The sequence below is a fragment of the Rhinoraja longicauda genome, chromosome 9, assembly GCF_053455715.1.
Source record: "Rhinoraja longicauda isolate Sanriku21f chromosome 9, sRhiLon1.1, whole genome shotgun sequence".
NCBI classification, from domain to species: Eukaryota; Metazoa; Chordata; class Chondrichthyes; order Rajiformes; family Arhynchobatidae; genus Rhinoraja; species Rhinoraja longicauda.
The window spans coordinates 66,933,344-66,949,635 of record NC_135961.1 but is presented as its reverse complement, the minus strand read 5'-3'; the positions used below and the strand labels follow the sequence as shown (position 1 = coordinate 66,949,635).

The window sequence follows — 16,292 nt, the reverse complement described above, 5'->3', positions numbered from 1 at the left end:
CTGTGACCTATTTCATATTCAGTGTACTGAACTCCTCCATTGTGATCAGCAATATATGAACAGAATTAAATTTGTGCATGACCCATGCACGGTAGTAATTAACCAGTCCAGCTCAGTTCAGTTTAGTTCATTGTCAAGTGTACCGAGGTACAGTGAAAAGCTTTTGTTGCGTGCTAACCAGTCAGTGGAAAACCAAGGCATCATTACAATTGAGCTCTTCACAGTGTACAGATACAGATAAGGGAATAATGTTTAGTGCAAGGTAAAGCCAGTAAAGTCCGATAGTAGTTCAGACTATCATTGACCAAAAGTCCCCTTCACATTTTTTTCTTCAGTATGTTCATTTAATTGGAGGAGGACACAAAATCCTGGAGTTCAGACTGAAGAAGGGTCTCGACCCAAAACGTCACCCATTCCTTCTCTCCCGAGATGCTCCCTGACCCGCTGAGTTACTCCAGCATTTTGTGTCGACCTTCGATTTAAACCAGCATCTGCAGTTTTTTTTCCCTATTCATTTAATAGGATCTGGGTGTCGATGGCAAGACATTGTGTTGTCCCTGTGTTACCACTTGCAGGGACCTATGGACTTTGACCCAAAGGTCCGTCTATATCAGTGCTGTTGAGGGGTCTGCCATTAATTATGTACTTTTCCCTTGCATTTGACCACCCAAAGTGCCACATCTCACACTTGTCCAGATTAAACTCCATCTGTTTCTCAATATCTGTAACTGATCTATGCCCATAATGCTTCTTTTGAAGGACCTCATCAATGTCTGCAACTCCACCCATTTTTGTGTCATGGGGAGGGGTAGCCAAGAAACTGTGGTGGTAGAGATTTGCTAATTTCCCTCTCTCACCTCCCTCTCTGATGAACAATGTTTTCTTTAACTTTGATTCCTCCAGCAGGAACTGGAGAAACTAGTCAGTTCCTCGGTGGTAAATATGCATACGGTGTCAGACCTTGTACATAATTCTTTTGCATTGGGGAAAGTGATTAATTGAGCACAGTGGCACAGCTGGTAGAGCTGTTGCCTCACAACACCACAGATCTGGGATCGATCCTGACTTCGGTTGATACATGTATGAAGTCTGCATGTTTTCCATGGGTTTCTTCCAGCTGCTCCTTTTTCTTCCCACATCCCAAAGACATGCAGGTTTATTGGTTTCTCTATTGCCCTAGTGTGTAGAGTGTGATGCAAAAGTGGGATAACCTAGAACTAGTGAGAACAGGTGGACGTGGTGGGCCGAAGGGCCTGCTTCAATGCCGTATCTCTAAACTAAAACTACACTTCGCTTTGATTGCAATTAACGGCCATCATTTCAGATTAGCAGTATCTGACACCAACTAAAGAGTTATAAGGCCAACTATTAACAAGGGGATATATTAGTTTTTGTTCACTTTTTTTTTTAAAAACAGCATTATCAAAGACCCTTTGGCCCATTCAGTCCCTGCTGACAATCAGTCACCCTTTCACATTAGTTCTTTGTTATCCCACTTTCTCATCCACTCCCTGCACATTCAGGGTCAATTTTGCAGAGGCCAACTAACCTGCAAACTTATGTGTCCTACATATTTAAATTCAGAGCTGTGATTCTTCTGTGCGTATCAATCTCTGTAAATCAATAACTTATCTATGTATTAAACATATAAGTTGCCTGTATTTTCCAAATATGTCGGGTTCAATTCACAAGGCATATGCGTATACAGAACGGTAAATTTTTACTTTGGTTTCTAACATAATTTGTGTTTTGTCAATCCACCGTAACTTTGTATCATTCGAGTCATATTACAACGTGGAAACAGGCCCTTCAGCCCAACTTGCCCACACCGACCAACGTATCCCAGCACCACTAGTCCCACCTGACCGAGTTTGGTCCAAACCTGTCCTATCCATGTACCAATTAGAATATCAATTCTATATATCCACACCATTCTGTATATGTGCTGTATAGAAGTTGATTTTGTTTCAGAATGTGGTTTATTTAAAGATGCATTTAATGTTGATTGGGTAGGTCAGTGGTTCATTATTTTTCATTATCGTTTTTGATAGCCATTTCACCAGCAGATGTCAATTATGGAGAAACACTGAGCACACTTCGCTATGCAAACAGAGCCAAAAACATCATTAACAAGCCTACCATTAATGAAGATTCTAACGTCAAGCTTATACGTGAGCTGCGTGCAGAGATAGCAAGACTGAAAGCTTTACTCGCTCAGGGGAATCAGGTTAGTTTGCATCACCAGTAGGATTGATCATTTATTTCTGTTTTTGGGGGGGGAACGGGCTTCTGTTTGCCAGTTATAATTACCTTGTTGGATTCTGATAACCTCCAAGAATAATAGTGTCACACAACGCATGGCAAAATCATTTATACTCGCTTGTGCTTAACGTTTACAAATTGCCATGTTCTTCTGTGAATTGTTGCAGCAATAAAAGTACATATTAATGATCCTCAGACAAAAAAAACTGGCACTAAATTTAGCTTTGCAGAGTTATACACCTAATTAAGAAACTTTCTTTGGGATGTAATTCGCAGTGGATTATGATTATGTATTGTCTTTTATACAAACTTTTTTTTCTTCAATGAAAAGCCTGTAGATGGCAGCCAAGATTTTTTTTTCTCCTAATGTTGTTAAATTGTGGGTGAAATTTAAAATAGTGGTGTGTATAGAGCATAACTAATGTCTGCGAGCATTATAAATCCAAATTCACAAATTAGCACATCTAATCTGCCTAAAATTATCAATTCACTGCAGGCTATCCAGGTTCAGTTTTGTTTTATGAGTTAATGATATCGTGCAGTGAATAGAAACCTCCTCCAGAGAGATGCCAATTTTTCTTCTGTCCGAAGAAGGATCCCGACATGAAACATCACCTATTCAAGTCTCCAGAGATTGGATGTCCAGTAAACTCTACACCTCCATCTCCTTTAAAGTCTTCAAGCCCTCCATTTCTTCCTCGACCGCAGAACCAGACAATTTCCATATACCAATACTCTCTGCCTAGCAGAGCTGGTCCTTACCCTCACCAACTTCTCTTTCAACTCCTCTCACTTCCTCCAAATCTGAGGCATAGTTATGGGCACTCGCACAGGCCCTAGCTATGCCTGCCTCTTTGTAGGATTCGTTGAACAATCCCTGTTCCTGGTGTACACTGGCCCTATCCCCGAACTCTACCTCCGCTAAATTGTGGACTGCACCCATGCAGAACTCACTGACTTCAGCAACATCACCACTAATTTCCATCCTGCTCTTAAATTTACTTGGACCATCTCCGACATCTCCCTACGGTTTCTAGATTTCACCATCTCCATCACTGGAAACAGACTATTGACCAGCATCTACTACAAACCTACTGACTACACCTCCTTCCACCCTGTTTCCTGTAATGACTCCATCCCCTTCTCCCAATTCCTCCGTCTAAGCAGCATCTACGCCCAGGATGAGGTGTTCCATACCAGGGCATTGGAGATGTCCTCATTCTTTAGGAAGCGGGGGTTCCCCACCTCCATTATAGATGAGGCTCTCACTAGGGTCTCCTCGATATCCTCCTGCTCCCCCTCCCCCCCATTCGTAACAAGAACAGAGTCCCCCTTGTCTTCGCCCACCCCATCAGCAGTCGCATACAACATATCCTCCAACACTTTCGCCACCTCCAACGGGATCCCACCACTGGCCACGTCTTCCTATCTCCACCCCTTTCTGTTTTCTGCAGAGACCTTTCCCTCTGAAACTCCCTGGTCGACTCATCCCTTCCCACCCAAACCACCCCCTCCCCGGGTACTTTCCCCTGCTACCGCAGAAGATGCAACACCTGGCTCTTTACCCCTCCCCTCAACTCCATCCTGGGACCCAAGCAGTCTTTCCAAGTGAGGCAGAGGTTCACCTGCACCTCCTCCAATCTCAACTATTGTATCTGCTGTTCCAGGTGTCAACTTCTCTACATTGGCGAGACCAGGCGCAGGCGATCGGTTCGCTGAACACCACTGCTCAGTCCTTAACCTACTTGAATGCCCGGTGGCTCAGCAATTCAAGTCCCCCTCCCATTCCCAATCTGACCTTTCTGTCCTGGGCCTCCTCCATTGTCAGCGTGAGGCCCAGCGCAAATTGGAGGAACAGCACCTCATATTTCGCTTGGGTAGTTTACACACCCCAGCGGTATGAACATTGACTTCTCTAACTTCAGATAGTCACTGCTTTCCCTCTCTATCCCCTCCCCCTTCCCAGTTTTCCGACTAGTCTTCCTGTCTCCGACTACATTCTATCTTTGTCTCGCCCCCTCCCCTGACATCAGTCTGAAGAAGGATCTCGACCCGAAACATCACCCATTCCTTCTTTCCAGAGATGCTGCCTGACCCACTGAATTACTCCAGCATCCAGTGTTTTCTTTTGTAAACCAGCATCTGCTGTTCCTAATTTCTACCCAACTTTCCTTGTGTTGGGTAAACGGCCTGTTTCCAAGCTGAGCCACCTTATGACCCTGACCATTTAAATATTTTTATCTTACTGCCTTAGTAAGGTGTATGATTGAGCATTGTGACCAATAGAGTAACTCTCATGTACAGGTAATCCTCAGTGTACAATGGGGTTCCGTTCCGAGAAACCCAGCGGAAACCGAAAATATTGTAAGTCGAAATGTATTGAAAACGCGCGATCACGTGCCTGGAAGCGAGCGGCGGCTCACTACAGGTCGCTGCCGTTTGCACCATCGCAAAGTCGAACTATCGCAAGTCGAACCATCATAACCTGTAATGTAGACACATGCAAATGCAAATGCAGATGCTGCTTTACAAAAAAAGACCAAAGGCAGAATCTCTGGAGAACAATGAGAGGAGACGTTTTGGGTTGGGACCCTTCTTCAGACTGGGATGGGGGGGGGGGGTGAAAGCTGGAAGAGAGGTGGTGGAAAGACAAAGTATGGACAGATTCCAGTGGTGAATCAGGAAACTGTTTTTGGCAATAAGGAGGTGGTTGTTGTCACAATCCCAGAAACTCCAGCATAGCAGGATTGCTGATGCTTTAATGTCCTGAAAATGTTTTCATCTGACTTTGGCTCAAATTCTTGTTTGTTTATTTTGGACCGATTAATTAAGGAGAATTAATTTATTTAAATCATGTTAATTCTTTTTCATCTTTGTAAAGTCAGTTTATTCTGAAAGATAAGTAGGAATAATTGCACTTTATTAATCAAATGTAAATTCACCATGTGATACGCCGACATTTGGTATCGGTGAATAAAACAATAAATGTGGCAAGCACTGACTGACACAACATAATTGGATTATTAATCTGGGAAGATGGGGGGAAAAAATCACATCAAAACAATAAATAGTACAGATCTGATAACAGGAATTGGGGGAAAAGTGAGAAAAATAGTTTTATTTTTTGCTGGCTGCTGATCAAGAAACACGGACTATGTGAAAGGTATTCCATTTCTTTGTAGTAATGGCTTTGAAAAATACCAGGCATCTGACAACCAAGATTCGTGTTTCAACCAAGTCTCAGTGAGATTCTCTAGATTGGTTTAGGGTCTGGTGATGGAATTTTCTTGTGGAAGATCAATGACTAGACTAAATCCCAAGTGATGTGGGCACGGTTTTTCCCAGCAGAGGTTGGCTTGTGAAGTTGATGAGAACTCTTGTTGGGAAAAATAAGGAATGGAGAGTAACTTTTCATTAGAAGACTGTAGGAACCAGGAATCCAGAAAACATGAGATGGCTTAATAGTTGGACAGTTTATGCTGAATGAGAAATTGTGGGATGAAAGACGGTTGGATAATTTAGAGAAAAGTGGATTATGTAGTTAGAGAAATTTGCAGACGTGTATGTTCGTTACTATGCAAGTTTATTGCAACTATAATGGGTGGGAATGGAAAAGGGACTGGCAACATTAGCCTCCAGCGAATGAGTGCATTGGGCAGGAGGTTTTATCGAGATGGGACAAAGTGGTGACTCCAATTGTTGTAGACTATATTAGTTATTGTTATAGTATTGAATTGATCTTTGGAAAATGATGAAAACAAACCCATAAAGAGCAGCAGTAAACTTGAGGATTCAATACAGCAACAAAGCAGGAAGGCAGGAAGTGTTTATTGATTGGTAATATTTTGATGCAGGATATGGAAGTGCCATTTCCAAGGCACTCAAAGTAGAACAGATAATTTTGGAAACAGTTGGTAATGGTTTGAGTTTGATTTGTCAATGACTGCTGTTTGCATCTGTGCTGAATATCAAATAGTTTTCTTGATTTTATGGTATCAGCTGGTTTTAATAGAATACACAATTTGAAAATGCAAGATCACTTATATTGAACATAAGAATACAAAAATGTATATCACAGGTAAAGAATTTCTCCTTCAATATGAACTGTCCAACTGTTGAGCCATTTTATCTTTATGCCTACAGTCTCAATGAAAAAATGCATCCATTAATTGTGGTTACTTTCTCTGTATTGCTTGTTCCGTTTGTCAAGGGAAACAATATTTTTCCTTTACAGTTGCAATTTAGTTTATTGTCACATGTACCGAGGTACAGTGAAAAGCTTTTGCTGCGTGCTATCCAGTCAGCTGAAAGGCAATACATGGTTACAATCGAGCCATTTACAGTGTAGAGATACATGATAAGGGAATAACGTTTAGTGCAAGGTAAAGCCAGCAAAGTCTGATCAAGGATAGTCTGAGGGTCACCAAGGTGGTAGATACTAGTTCAGTACTGCTTGAGAGCATATGTAAGTCGGTTAGTTTTGGTCAAGGGAAGAGGGATCAATGAAAGTTATAATGCAGCATTTAAATTACACAACTTGGCTCGAAACATTAACTGCATTTTAAATATTTGAAGTGTTAAGATTGCAAATGTGGCTTCAACATGGAAAATTGAGAAGTAATCACAATTTGTCCATGCAGTCAGACACTTAACTCTGTCCCATTGTCTCTTTTCTTATTTAAAGCATGTTTTATCGGACTGGCCATTGAATGAACTGGTAAAGAATGTTGTACGTCTTTCTTTCAGATTGCATTACTGGATTCTCCGACGGCTTTAAGCATGGAGGAAAAGCTGCATCAGAATGAGGCTAGGGTAAGAAACATCACAATTATTGTCTTCCTTTGTATATAGATCTATAACTTACAAATTTGGCCTGACCGTATGCAAGTGCATTGCTTATTGCAGTGCCCTCTGTAATGTTTGGGACAAAGATCATCATTTATTTATTTGCCACTGTACGTCACAATTTGAGATTTGCAATAGAAAAAATCACATGTGGTTAAAGTGCACATTGTCAGATTTTAATAAAGACCATTTTTATACATTTTGGTTTCACCATGTAGAAATTACAGCAGTGTTTATACATAGTCTCCCCCATTTCAGGGCACCATAATGTTTGGGACACAGCAATGTCATGTAAATGAAAGTAGTGATGTTTAGTATTTTGTTGCATATCCTTTGCATGCAATGACTGCTTGAAGTATGCGATTCATGGACATCACCAGTTGCTGGGTGTCTTCTGTGGTGATGCTCTGCCAGGCCTGTATTGCAGCCATCTTTAGCTTATGCTTGTTTTGGGGGCTAGTTCCCTTCAGTTTTCTCTTCAGCATATAAAAGGCATGCTCAATTGGGTTCAGATCGGGTGATTGACTTGGCCACTCAAGAATTGACCATTTGTTAGCTTTGAAAAACTCCTTTGTTGTTATATGTTTGGGATCATTGTCTTGCTGTAGAATGAGAATGAACTGCCGGCCAATGAGTTTTGAGGCATTTGTTTGAACTTGAGCAGATAGGATGTGTCTATACACTTCAGAATTCATTATGCTACTACCATCAGCAGTTGTATCATCAATGAAGATAAGTGAGCCAGTACCTTTGGCAGCCATACATGCCCAGGCCATAACACCCCCACCACCATGTTTCACAGATGAAGTGGTATGCTTTAGATCTTGGGCAGTTCCTTCTCTCCTCCATATTTTGCTCTTGCCATCACTCTGATATAAGTTAATCTTCGTCGCATCTGTCCACAAGACCTTTTTCCAGAACTGTGGTTGCTCTTTTAAGTACTTCTTGGCAAACTGTAACCTGGCCATCCCATTTTTGCAGCTAAAAATATTTTTTTTGTGTCATCACACAACTGTTTGCCAATAGCGAGCAGATTTCAGTGCCACGTGGTTGGCCTCTGCAAGATCCTTTACAGTGCGTGTGTCATGCAGCATGTCACAGCTCAGGAAATGTTCCATAGTCTGGAGGCCCCGTCCGCGCTCGCAGTCTGCCACATCTTCAGTATATCCCCACTTCAGCACGTTCGATTTGCTCCTCCCCATGCCTGTCCGCAGTCTGTTGAGACTGCGCCAGGTTATCCACGGTTGGTCGGAACCTGGTGGGAGTTTCTCAGAGGGATCGATTGCCATGTGAATGTCTTCCAGAGATTTCTCTAGTTGCTCTTCCCAGAGTTTGAGCCTTCTGGACGATGCACTGCAGTCCAGGGGATGGACAGAAGAGAGGAAACGTCTGCGTGATTTCAAACGCTGAGGTAGCAAAGGGCGGTCATGTAGTGGGTGTCTTTCATCCTCTGATTGTCTGAGGCGTTCTTTTTGACTGGCTACAGCTCTTCTGATTCCAGGAGGTGCAATGCCAGAGAGTAGGTAGATGTTGTCAGTCTTGGTAGGTTTCATGCATCCACTGATGCAGCGGCAGCTTGTGTTTAGCACAGGATCAATCTTCCTTGTATGAGCTGAGCGTTCCCATACTCCGCAGGCATTCTCGGCAGAGGAGAAGCAGAGAAACAGCTGTTGATCCGTTGGTTTTAGAATTTGCTCCCCATTTTGAGGTACTCAGCTTGATTTTGTTTATTTTGTTTCTCATGTTAAAATTAGCAAAGTACTTTGAGTCCATTGGTACAAGTGCACACTTCAATATTAATGTTACAGGATGTTCCGGACCCTACACTGACCTTGACGACTCCAAACCTAACACAATCCACCAGGAGATTTTCACTGCTTTTAGCTGTACCTCGGGTACACATGGCAATAAACAAACTGAAACTGAAGGAGGACCTGTGCTTGGTTGTCAGAGTTCTTTAAATATTGCTCAACATGCATCCAAAAGCAGTGAAAGTTGCAACCAGTTTCATGATTCACAAAAGAACTATTCATGGAGTTTCAAAAGTTTTTAATGCTTTGATCAGAAATCAGAAAGCAGAACAGGCCAATCAGGTTAGCTGACCTGGTGGTTATGCTTAAACCTCTCCCTTCCCTTTTACCTTTGACATTTTTAGCACAACCTGTTATTCTCTATTCATACTCTGTGTGTGGATACATGATCAACCATTTCAATGGACTGATGAAGTTTTATTGAGCTCTTGGCTCCAGCTGTTTTGGCCTGAACCCTAATTAGTGTTTCCCAGTGAAGGTAGTTTTTGACTTCCAGTGGAAGATGCTTGCAATTAAATTAAATTTCCATTTCAGTAAAATTGTTGCACTCCTTTAGTATGGAGAATGTAGATTGATCACCTAAGGCTGTTTGCATCTGATTATGGGTCTCTTAACAAATGCTCTGCAGAGGGAACACTACTCTCTCACGCCAGCTCAGTGTTGATGCTGTGGTTTAATTTTTGTCACTACTCTATCTATTTTTCAAAGAATTGTTTTTGGCCAAAACACACAACTGCCTGTCATTCTTGAAGGCAACTGCATAAGATTGTGTCATTTTTAATAGTGAAATGGGTCATCGTAAGGAGGCAGGTCTGATAGAATAAGGATTTGTTGATTTTGTTTTGCTGATAATAGGATGATAGCATGACAATTATATTGTGTAAGCAATGAAGGAATCATTTTAAAATTGAAGGATATGGCCTGATTCATATCATCTCTATTGTGGTAAAATAATTGAATAAGAAAGACAAACAAAGCAGAGAAACACACATTCACCTGTTGGAATTACAGGAATATGAACTAACTCCTCAAAATACCAAAGTTTTTTTGGAAAATGGCAGAACATTCCTTGACCTTTCAAGTTTCTAATCTACAAAATAACCAGGTAAAGATCCTTAAATAACGTTTCAGCGTGGCAAAAAAGCACCTCTATTATTCCTAAATTGCCAACATCAATCCATTTCTAAACCGATCATAAAGAAATCATCAATGAATGACAGGGAAAGGATCAATAACCAAATGAAAAATAATTTGAGATCGACAACCAACAATAAATGACCTAAATGTGAAACGAAAATTGCCCAAAATGAGTAGCAAAGAAGTCATAAACTAAGGCAGTGAGGGGCATTAAAAGGATATATTTTGACATTCCCAATAAATTCTCTGTACAGAAGGGTTTTTAAAGACTTGCGGGTGTCTTGCGATAGTAGTTAAAAATAAAATAAGCAGGTTTAAGGCAAGTTTGTAACAAAACAAAATTGAAATAACTTCTATCTGTCAGTTAGTTGAGTCCCGAAGCTGAAAGGTCATTATTACAAAAGTAACAAGACTACTGTAAAATATGTAGAGCTGCAATCAAAATTAGTCCTTAAACAACGCAGAACAGCAAAGTAGAGAAGGGCAGAATGTTGAGTGGGCCTATTGCTAGCTTAATAATAATATAATATGCCTTTATTGTCATTATACGAACAGTACAACAAAATTAGAAGTGCTACATCTGAAACAGTGCGACAGTGCAAATCTTTCAAAGACAATCGCACAAACATAGGAACCAACACAAGTATCTTCAACCCTAAGTTCTTTCTATTCCTAAAAATATAATTGAGGAGGATTATCATGCCAACCATCTTTCACTTTTAATTGGTGCATTGTAATATTTTTTGAATTTTTGTTACTAGAGTTTCACTGTTAGTAAATTCTATTATTAGCTCTGATTTTTAGCTTTCGCATAAAAAGTAGTTTGGAATAAACAGGGTTGTGATGCAAGGTCTCGTGACCCCTTTTAGTGATACAGTTTAAAAATTTCTCTCTGAGTGATCGTCGTAATCTATTCCATTTGCCGTGATTAAGTGGTTGTGCTAAAGATGTGCAAAAGTTTTATTTACTGGGACTGAAATGCTTGTTTGATTGCTGTGTGGCAGGTCGAAGAATTGACTAAAGAATGGACAAATAAATGGAATGAAACTCAAAATATCCTAAAGGTATGAAATGATTTTCTTGTCCTTTAAAAGTATTAAATTGAGTAACTGTATTTACTAAGTGAGTAGTAATCCTACATGTAGCCATCAAAAATGTAACAAAAGTATATGATTGATTAAAATTCTCAGCTGACCAATCATTACATAGTAAAAATGTTTAAATGTTAAGTTATGAACTTTAAAGAATGGACCCAACAAAGGGTGAAAATGCATCTTATTTTGGTCTGGTACTTTGCTGAAATCCAGTTGTATCAAAGTTATTCTGTCACTTAATTTTCTCTTGTGTTGAGCTACCTACCTAGCTACCTACCTACATCTACCAGTTTCAAAAGTATACATGCATGCAAAAGTATAGTGCATGAAAATGTGACATGATGTAGGCTCAAGTCTTTTTTTAAATACTGTTTTTGAGATAAATTAGGAGAACAGCAGCATGTATAATATCTTGCAAGAAATGCATGGTGAAGTGCGTTGATTGACAATGCTTGGCAAATGGTATTACAGAATGAAGCGTTTTTGCTTTATGAGTATCGAGAGGTTGGAGGCAGTAATTGCAGTGCCCTCAGAGAGGGAATATGTTTGGTCATTGGCTTTGGGCAATCTAGCTAGTGCTCATTTGATACAGCTTATTATTTTCCTGCTAAATCTGATGAGGTTTCCATATCACGTGCAAAATGTTGACAGATTTGAATAATTTATTTTGAGTAAAGATGAAGACATTTTTGGTGTTTGCAGTTTTAATTGCGAGTATTTTTGAGATAATGTGTGTCCTTACCAACGTCACAGAGCTATACAGCACAGAAACAGGCCCTTCACCTCCTCCATGCTGACCAAGTTGACAAACTGGGCTGGTCTCATTTTCCTGCATTCGGCCCATAAACTCTAAATCTTTCTTATCTACAGATCTGTCCAAATATCTTTTAAAAGTTGTAATTATATCCGCTTCTATAGCTTCTCTGCCAGCCCATTCCACATACGGACTACCCTGTGAGTGAAAATGTTGTCCCTGAGCTCCCTCTTGAATCTCTTTCTAGGCCCTCCAGTTTTAGAATTCTCTACCCTGGGAAAAAGACGGTGACCTTATCCTTGCCCTTCATGATTTTGTACACCTTAATAAGGTCGCCCCTCAACCTCCTACAATCCAAATAAAAATCTCCCCGCCTATCCAACCTACCCGACAACTCAAGTTCGTAAGCTCGGGTAACATCCGAGTGAATCTTGTTTGCTCCCTTTCCAACTTACTCGCATCCTTCCTGTAGCTGGGTGACCAGAACTGCACACCATGCACGAAGCGTGGTCTCCAATCACAAAAAAACATTGGGGCAGTGCTTGGATAAAATTATTATTTAAGTATTTTTGTTATAATCTTTTAATGAAGGGGCTGTACCTCTTATGTAAGGCATGCATGTGTAATAGGTATCCATCGGTTAATTGTTGTTAGTATTTGGCATTGCTCACCTGCTAATTTTCACCAAATACTCAATAGTCACTACCCAACCATACAGAAACCATACACCTGCGTTCGGTCCGCATTAACAAAACTGATCTCCCGGTGGCCGAGCACTTTAACTCCCCCTCCCATTCCCAGTCTGACCTTTCTGTCATGGGCCTCCTCCAGTGCCATAGTGAGGCCCGCCGGAAATTGGAGGAGCAGCACCTCATATTTCGCCTGGGCAGTTTGCAGCCCGGTGGTATGAACGTCGACTTCTCCAACTTCAGATAGCTCCTCTGTCCCTCCCTTCCCCTCCTCCTTCCCAGATCTCCCTCTATCTTCCTGTCTCCACCTATATCCTTCCTTTGTCCCGCCCCCCTGACATCAGTCTGAAGAAGGGTCTCGACCCGAAACGTCACCCATTCCTTCTCTCCCGAGATGCTGCCTGACCTGATGAGTTACTCCAGCATTTTGTGAATAAATCGATTTGTACCAGCATCTGCAGTTATTTTCTTATACATACAGAAATCCTGCTGGTTTGGCATCTAGCAAACCAGACAATGTTTCCTGCACCCCCTTCCAGACCTCCCAACCCTTCCGAATTTTGTGGAAAATTTCTGCTTTCTTATTTCATTTCCGCAATTCCGATTTCATTTCACATTTTTCCGCAAAACACGTACCTCGCCGCTCGCACTGCCTCTTGCCGCTGGCCTCGCCTCGCCCGGCCTCGCCGCTGGCCCCGACTCGCCTCGCCGCTGGCCCCGACTCGCCTCGCCGCTGGCCCCGACTCGCCTCGCCGCTGGCCCCGACTCGCCTCGCCGCTGGCCCCGACTCGCCTCGCCGCTGGCCCCGACTCGCCTCGCCTCTGGCCCCGACTCGCCTCGCCTCTGGCCCCGACTCGCCTCGCCTCTGGCCCCGACTCGCCTCGCCTCTGGCCCCGACTCGCCTCGCCTCTGGCCCCGCCTTGCCGCTGGCCCCGACTCGCCCCGCCTCGCCTCTGGCCCCGACTCGCCTCGCCGCTGGCCCCGACTCGCCTCGCCGCTGGCCCCGACTCGCCTCGCCGCTGGCCCCGACTCGACTGGCCTCGCCTCTGGCCCCGACTCGCCTCGCCTCTGGCCCCGACTCGCCTCTGGCCCCGACTCGCCTCGCCTCTGGCCCCGACTCGCCTCGCCTCTGGCCCCGACTCGCCCCGCCTCGCCGCTGGCCCCGACTCGCCACGCCTCGCCTCTGGCCCCGACTCGCCTTTCCACTGGGCTCGCCTCGCTGCGTAGCGCGACGCCCATTGATGTTGAGAAGGGAGTGGGAGAGGGGCAGGAGGGGGGAGTGATGGTCGGGGGGGGAGTGGGGATGGGAGGGAAGGGGGGAGGGGGAGGAGGGGAGGGGGAGTGGAGGTGGGGGAAAGGTGGGGAGGGGAGGGCAGCAGTGGAGGGGTAGGGGGGTAGGTGGGAGTGAGGTGGAGGGCGGGAGTCGGGGGAAAGTGTGGAGGGGAGTGGGGGTAGAGTGGGAGTGGGGGGGAGGGGAGTGGGGGGGACATGAACTGTTGTGATTTGCTGTTGAAGACCACTGGAGCAAGTATGTCTTCAATGAAATTAGGTATGTGCATTTTTAAATGAAACTCTTTCTTCATAACTTAGTCATACATTTTGTGTAAGGAAAAAGCAAAATAGACATAACAAAACAAAACAATTTTTTTCTTTGTGTTGTAAAAAGTATTTCTGTTCAATAACCTTTCTATAAATAGCAGAATATACTCATGATAGGCCTGACATTGTACATGTAGTCCAAGAACTACAGACTGTTGGAAAGAATAGTTTTTCACACATGGGTGTAGCGCAACGCGTACGCGAATTTGGCGTGCATACTTTTTTTTGCTGAAAAGTTGCATTACGCGCCATATTATGAATTTTGATGTAAAATTCTGAATTTTGGACATCAAAATTCTGAATTTGTAAAATCAAATGTTGGGAGGTCTGCCCTTCCCCACTCACTGGAGCCCCAGTTCCTGTGCTCTCTTTGAACAGATCGGGTTCGCTGGCAAATGTGTTATAGTACCACGTAACATCAAAACAAAGTAAATCAAATGTATGTTGGTGGTGTTAAAATGAGCAATATCCAGCAAGCTGGAAAATTTGCTAATCCAGCATTACCAATGTCTGTGCATGACTGATTATCAGAGTTTTACTGTGTATGTATAATAATTTCTTGATCAATAAAATTGAAAGTAGCATTAGTGTCTTTTAATTACTGTACCTGTAAAAACGTAATGGCACGTCTGGGTTACAATGATATTGGTCAATAAAATTATTTGATGAAGTTGTGTAAAATTTATTACCAACAAGTAAGTATTCCCATGGGCCCATTAAATCATATCAGAGCGATTCAGCATCATTCCCTTTTTGCCTCTGGGTTATGATAGAGGCTGCTCTCTCCCTTTCCCAGTGTTTCACTGCATACTCTTCCCCAGCCGGAGATGTATTGGTAATTGTAAGAAGGCACTGCAGATGCTGGTTTACAATGAAGATAGACACGAAATGCTGGAGTCACTCAACGGAATCTCTGGAGAAAAGGATTAGGTGACGTTTCGGGTCGAGACCGGTCTGAAGAAGGGTCCCCGCTCAAAACGTCACCTGGCTCGAAGGGCCGAATGGCCTACTCCTGCACCTATTTTCTATGTATTTATGTATTCCTTTTCTCCAGATATGCTGCCTGGCCCACTGAGTTACTTCAGCCTTTTGTGTCTGTGTTGGTAGCTGATGGAGAGGGAGAGACCCAAGAATTCATCTGTCAATGCATGGAGCAGAGTTTGTCCCAGACTCAAACATTAACTAGCACTTGCCGTGCCTCGCCTTGTATCACAGTGCTCCGCAAAGGGCAATTCCTCGTTGGATTCACGCAATGTTCCTGGTGCCCATTTTCTTGGCTTGGCATTCGGGAGGGCAGGCATCTACACCAGGTTCCCACCAATGCAGTCAGTAATGCATCTTGTTCTGAATATTAGTGTAGTTTATTGTCACGTGTACTGAGGTACAGTGAAAAGCTTTTGGTTGCCTGCTATCCAGTCAGTGAAAAGACTGCATGATTACTATCAAACCGTCCACAGTGTACAAATGCAGGATAAAGGGTATAATGTTTAGTGCAAATAACGTCCAGTAAAGTCTGATTAAAGATAGTCCGAGGGTCTCCAATGAGGTAGATGGTAGCTCAGGACAGCTCTCTGGTTGGTGATTGGATGGTTCAGTTGCCTGGTAACAGCTGGGAAGTGCAAGATAAAGTCTGATTAAAGAATGCTGGTGTTGAAATAAAGATTTAAAGAGTGGAGCGATTGTCATGTATGATAGCAGATCCACGTATGGGAACAGCACGCAAAGAATCGCCTGGCGTTTGGCGCCATCTTGCTTCAATGTTGCACTGACCCTTAGCATTGATAATTAGCGCTGGCCTCCTGGAAGCACTTCTCAAGGTACCAGTGTAAAACATTATCCCACCCCCAATTCCGCTGATTTATTTACAAATAGCTTTCCCATTGATTTGACTTTGTGGTCTCTACCCACTCCTGGGCTTCTGAAAAAAAATGTCGTTTGATCTGATCATGGCACTGTCATTTGTAGAATAGTGGTTATGTTAATGGGGCAGCAATTCCGAGTTCATGCCCAAGACGTTCTCTACTGACCCTCGACACCTTATTTCCTCTTGAATCAGAAGTCTGATTATTTTAATATGCTTACAGCATGATACGTATGCAAT

The 16,292-nt window shown here is 42.9% G+C and overlaps 1 protein-coding gene across 1 annotated transcript in view; it reads left to right on the top strand.

Annotated features, from left to right (window-relative positions):
* The window catches only part of kif16ba (kinesin family member 16Ba), a 126,599-nt gene that overhangs the window by 39,435 nt on the left and 70,872 nt on the right, over nucleotides 1-16,292 (top strand). The window contains exons 10-12 of the mRNA XM_078405662.1: nucleotides 2,052-2,227; nucleotides 7,009-7,074; nucleotides 11,060-11,119. Coding sequence (XP_078261788.1) covers nucleotides 2,052-2,227; nucleotides 7,009-7,074; nucleotides 11,060-11,119 — 302 coding nt within the window. The remainder of the gene's footprint in view (nucleotides 1-2,051; nucleotides 2,228-7,008; nucleotides 7,075-11,059; nucleotides 11,120-16,292) is intronic.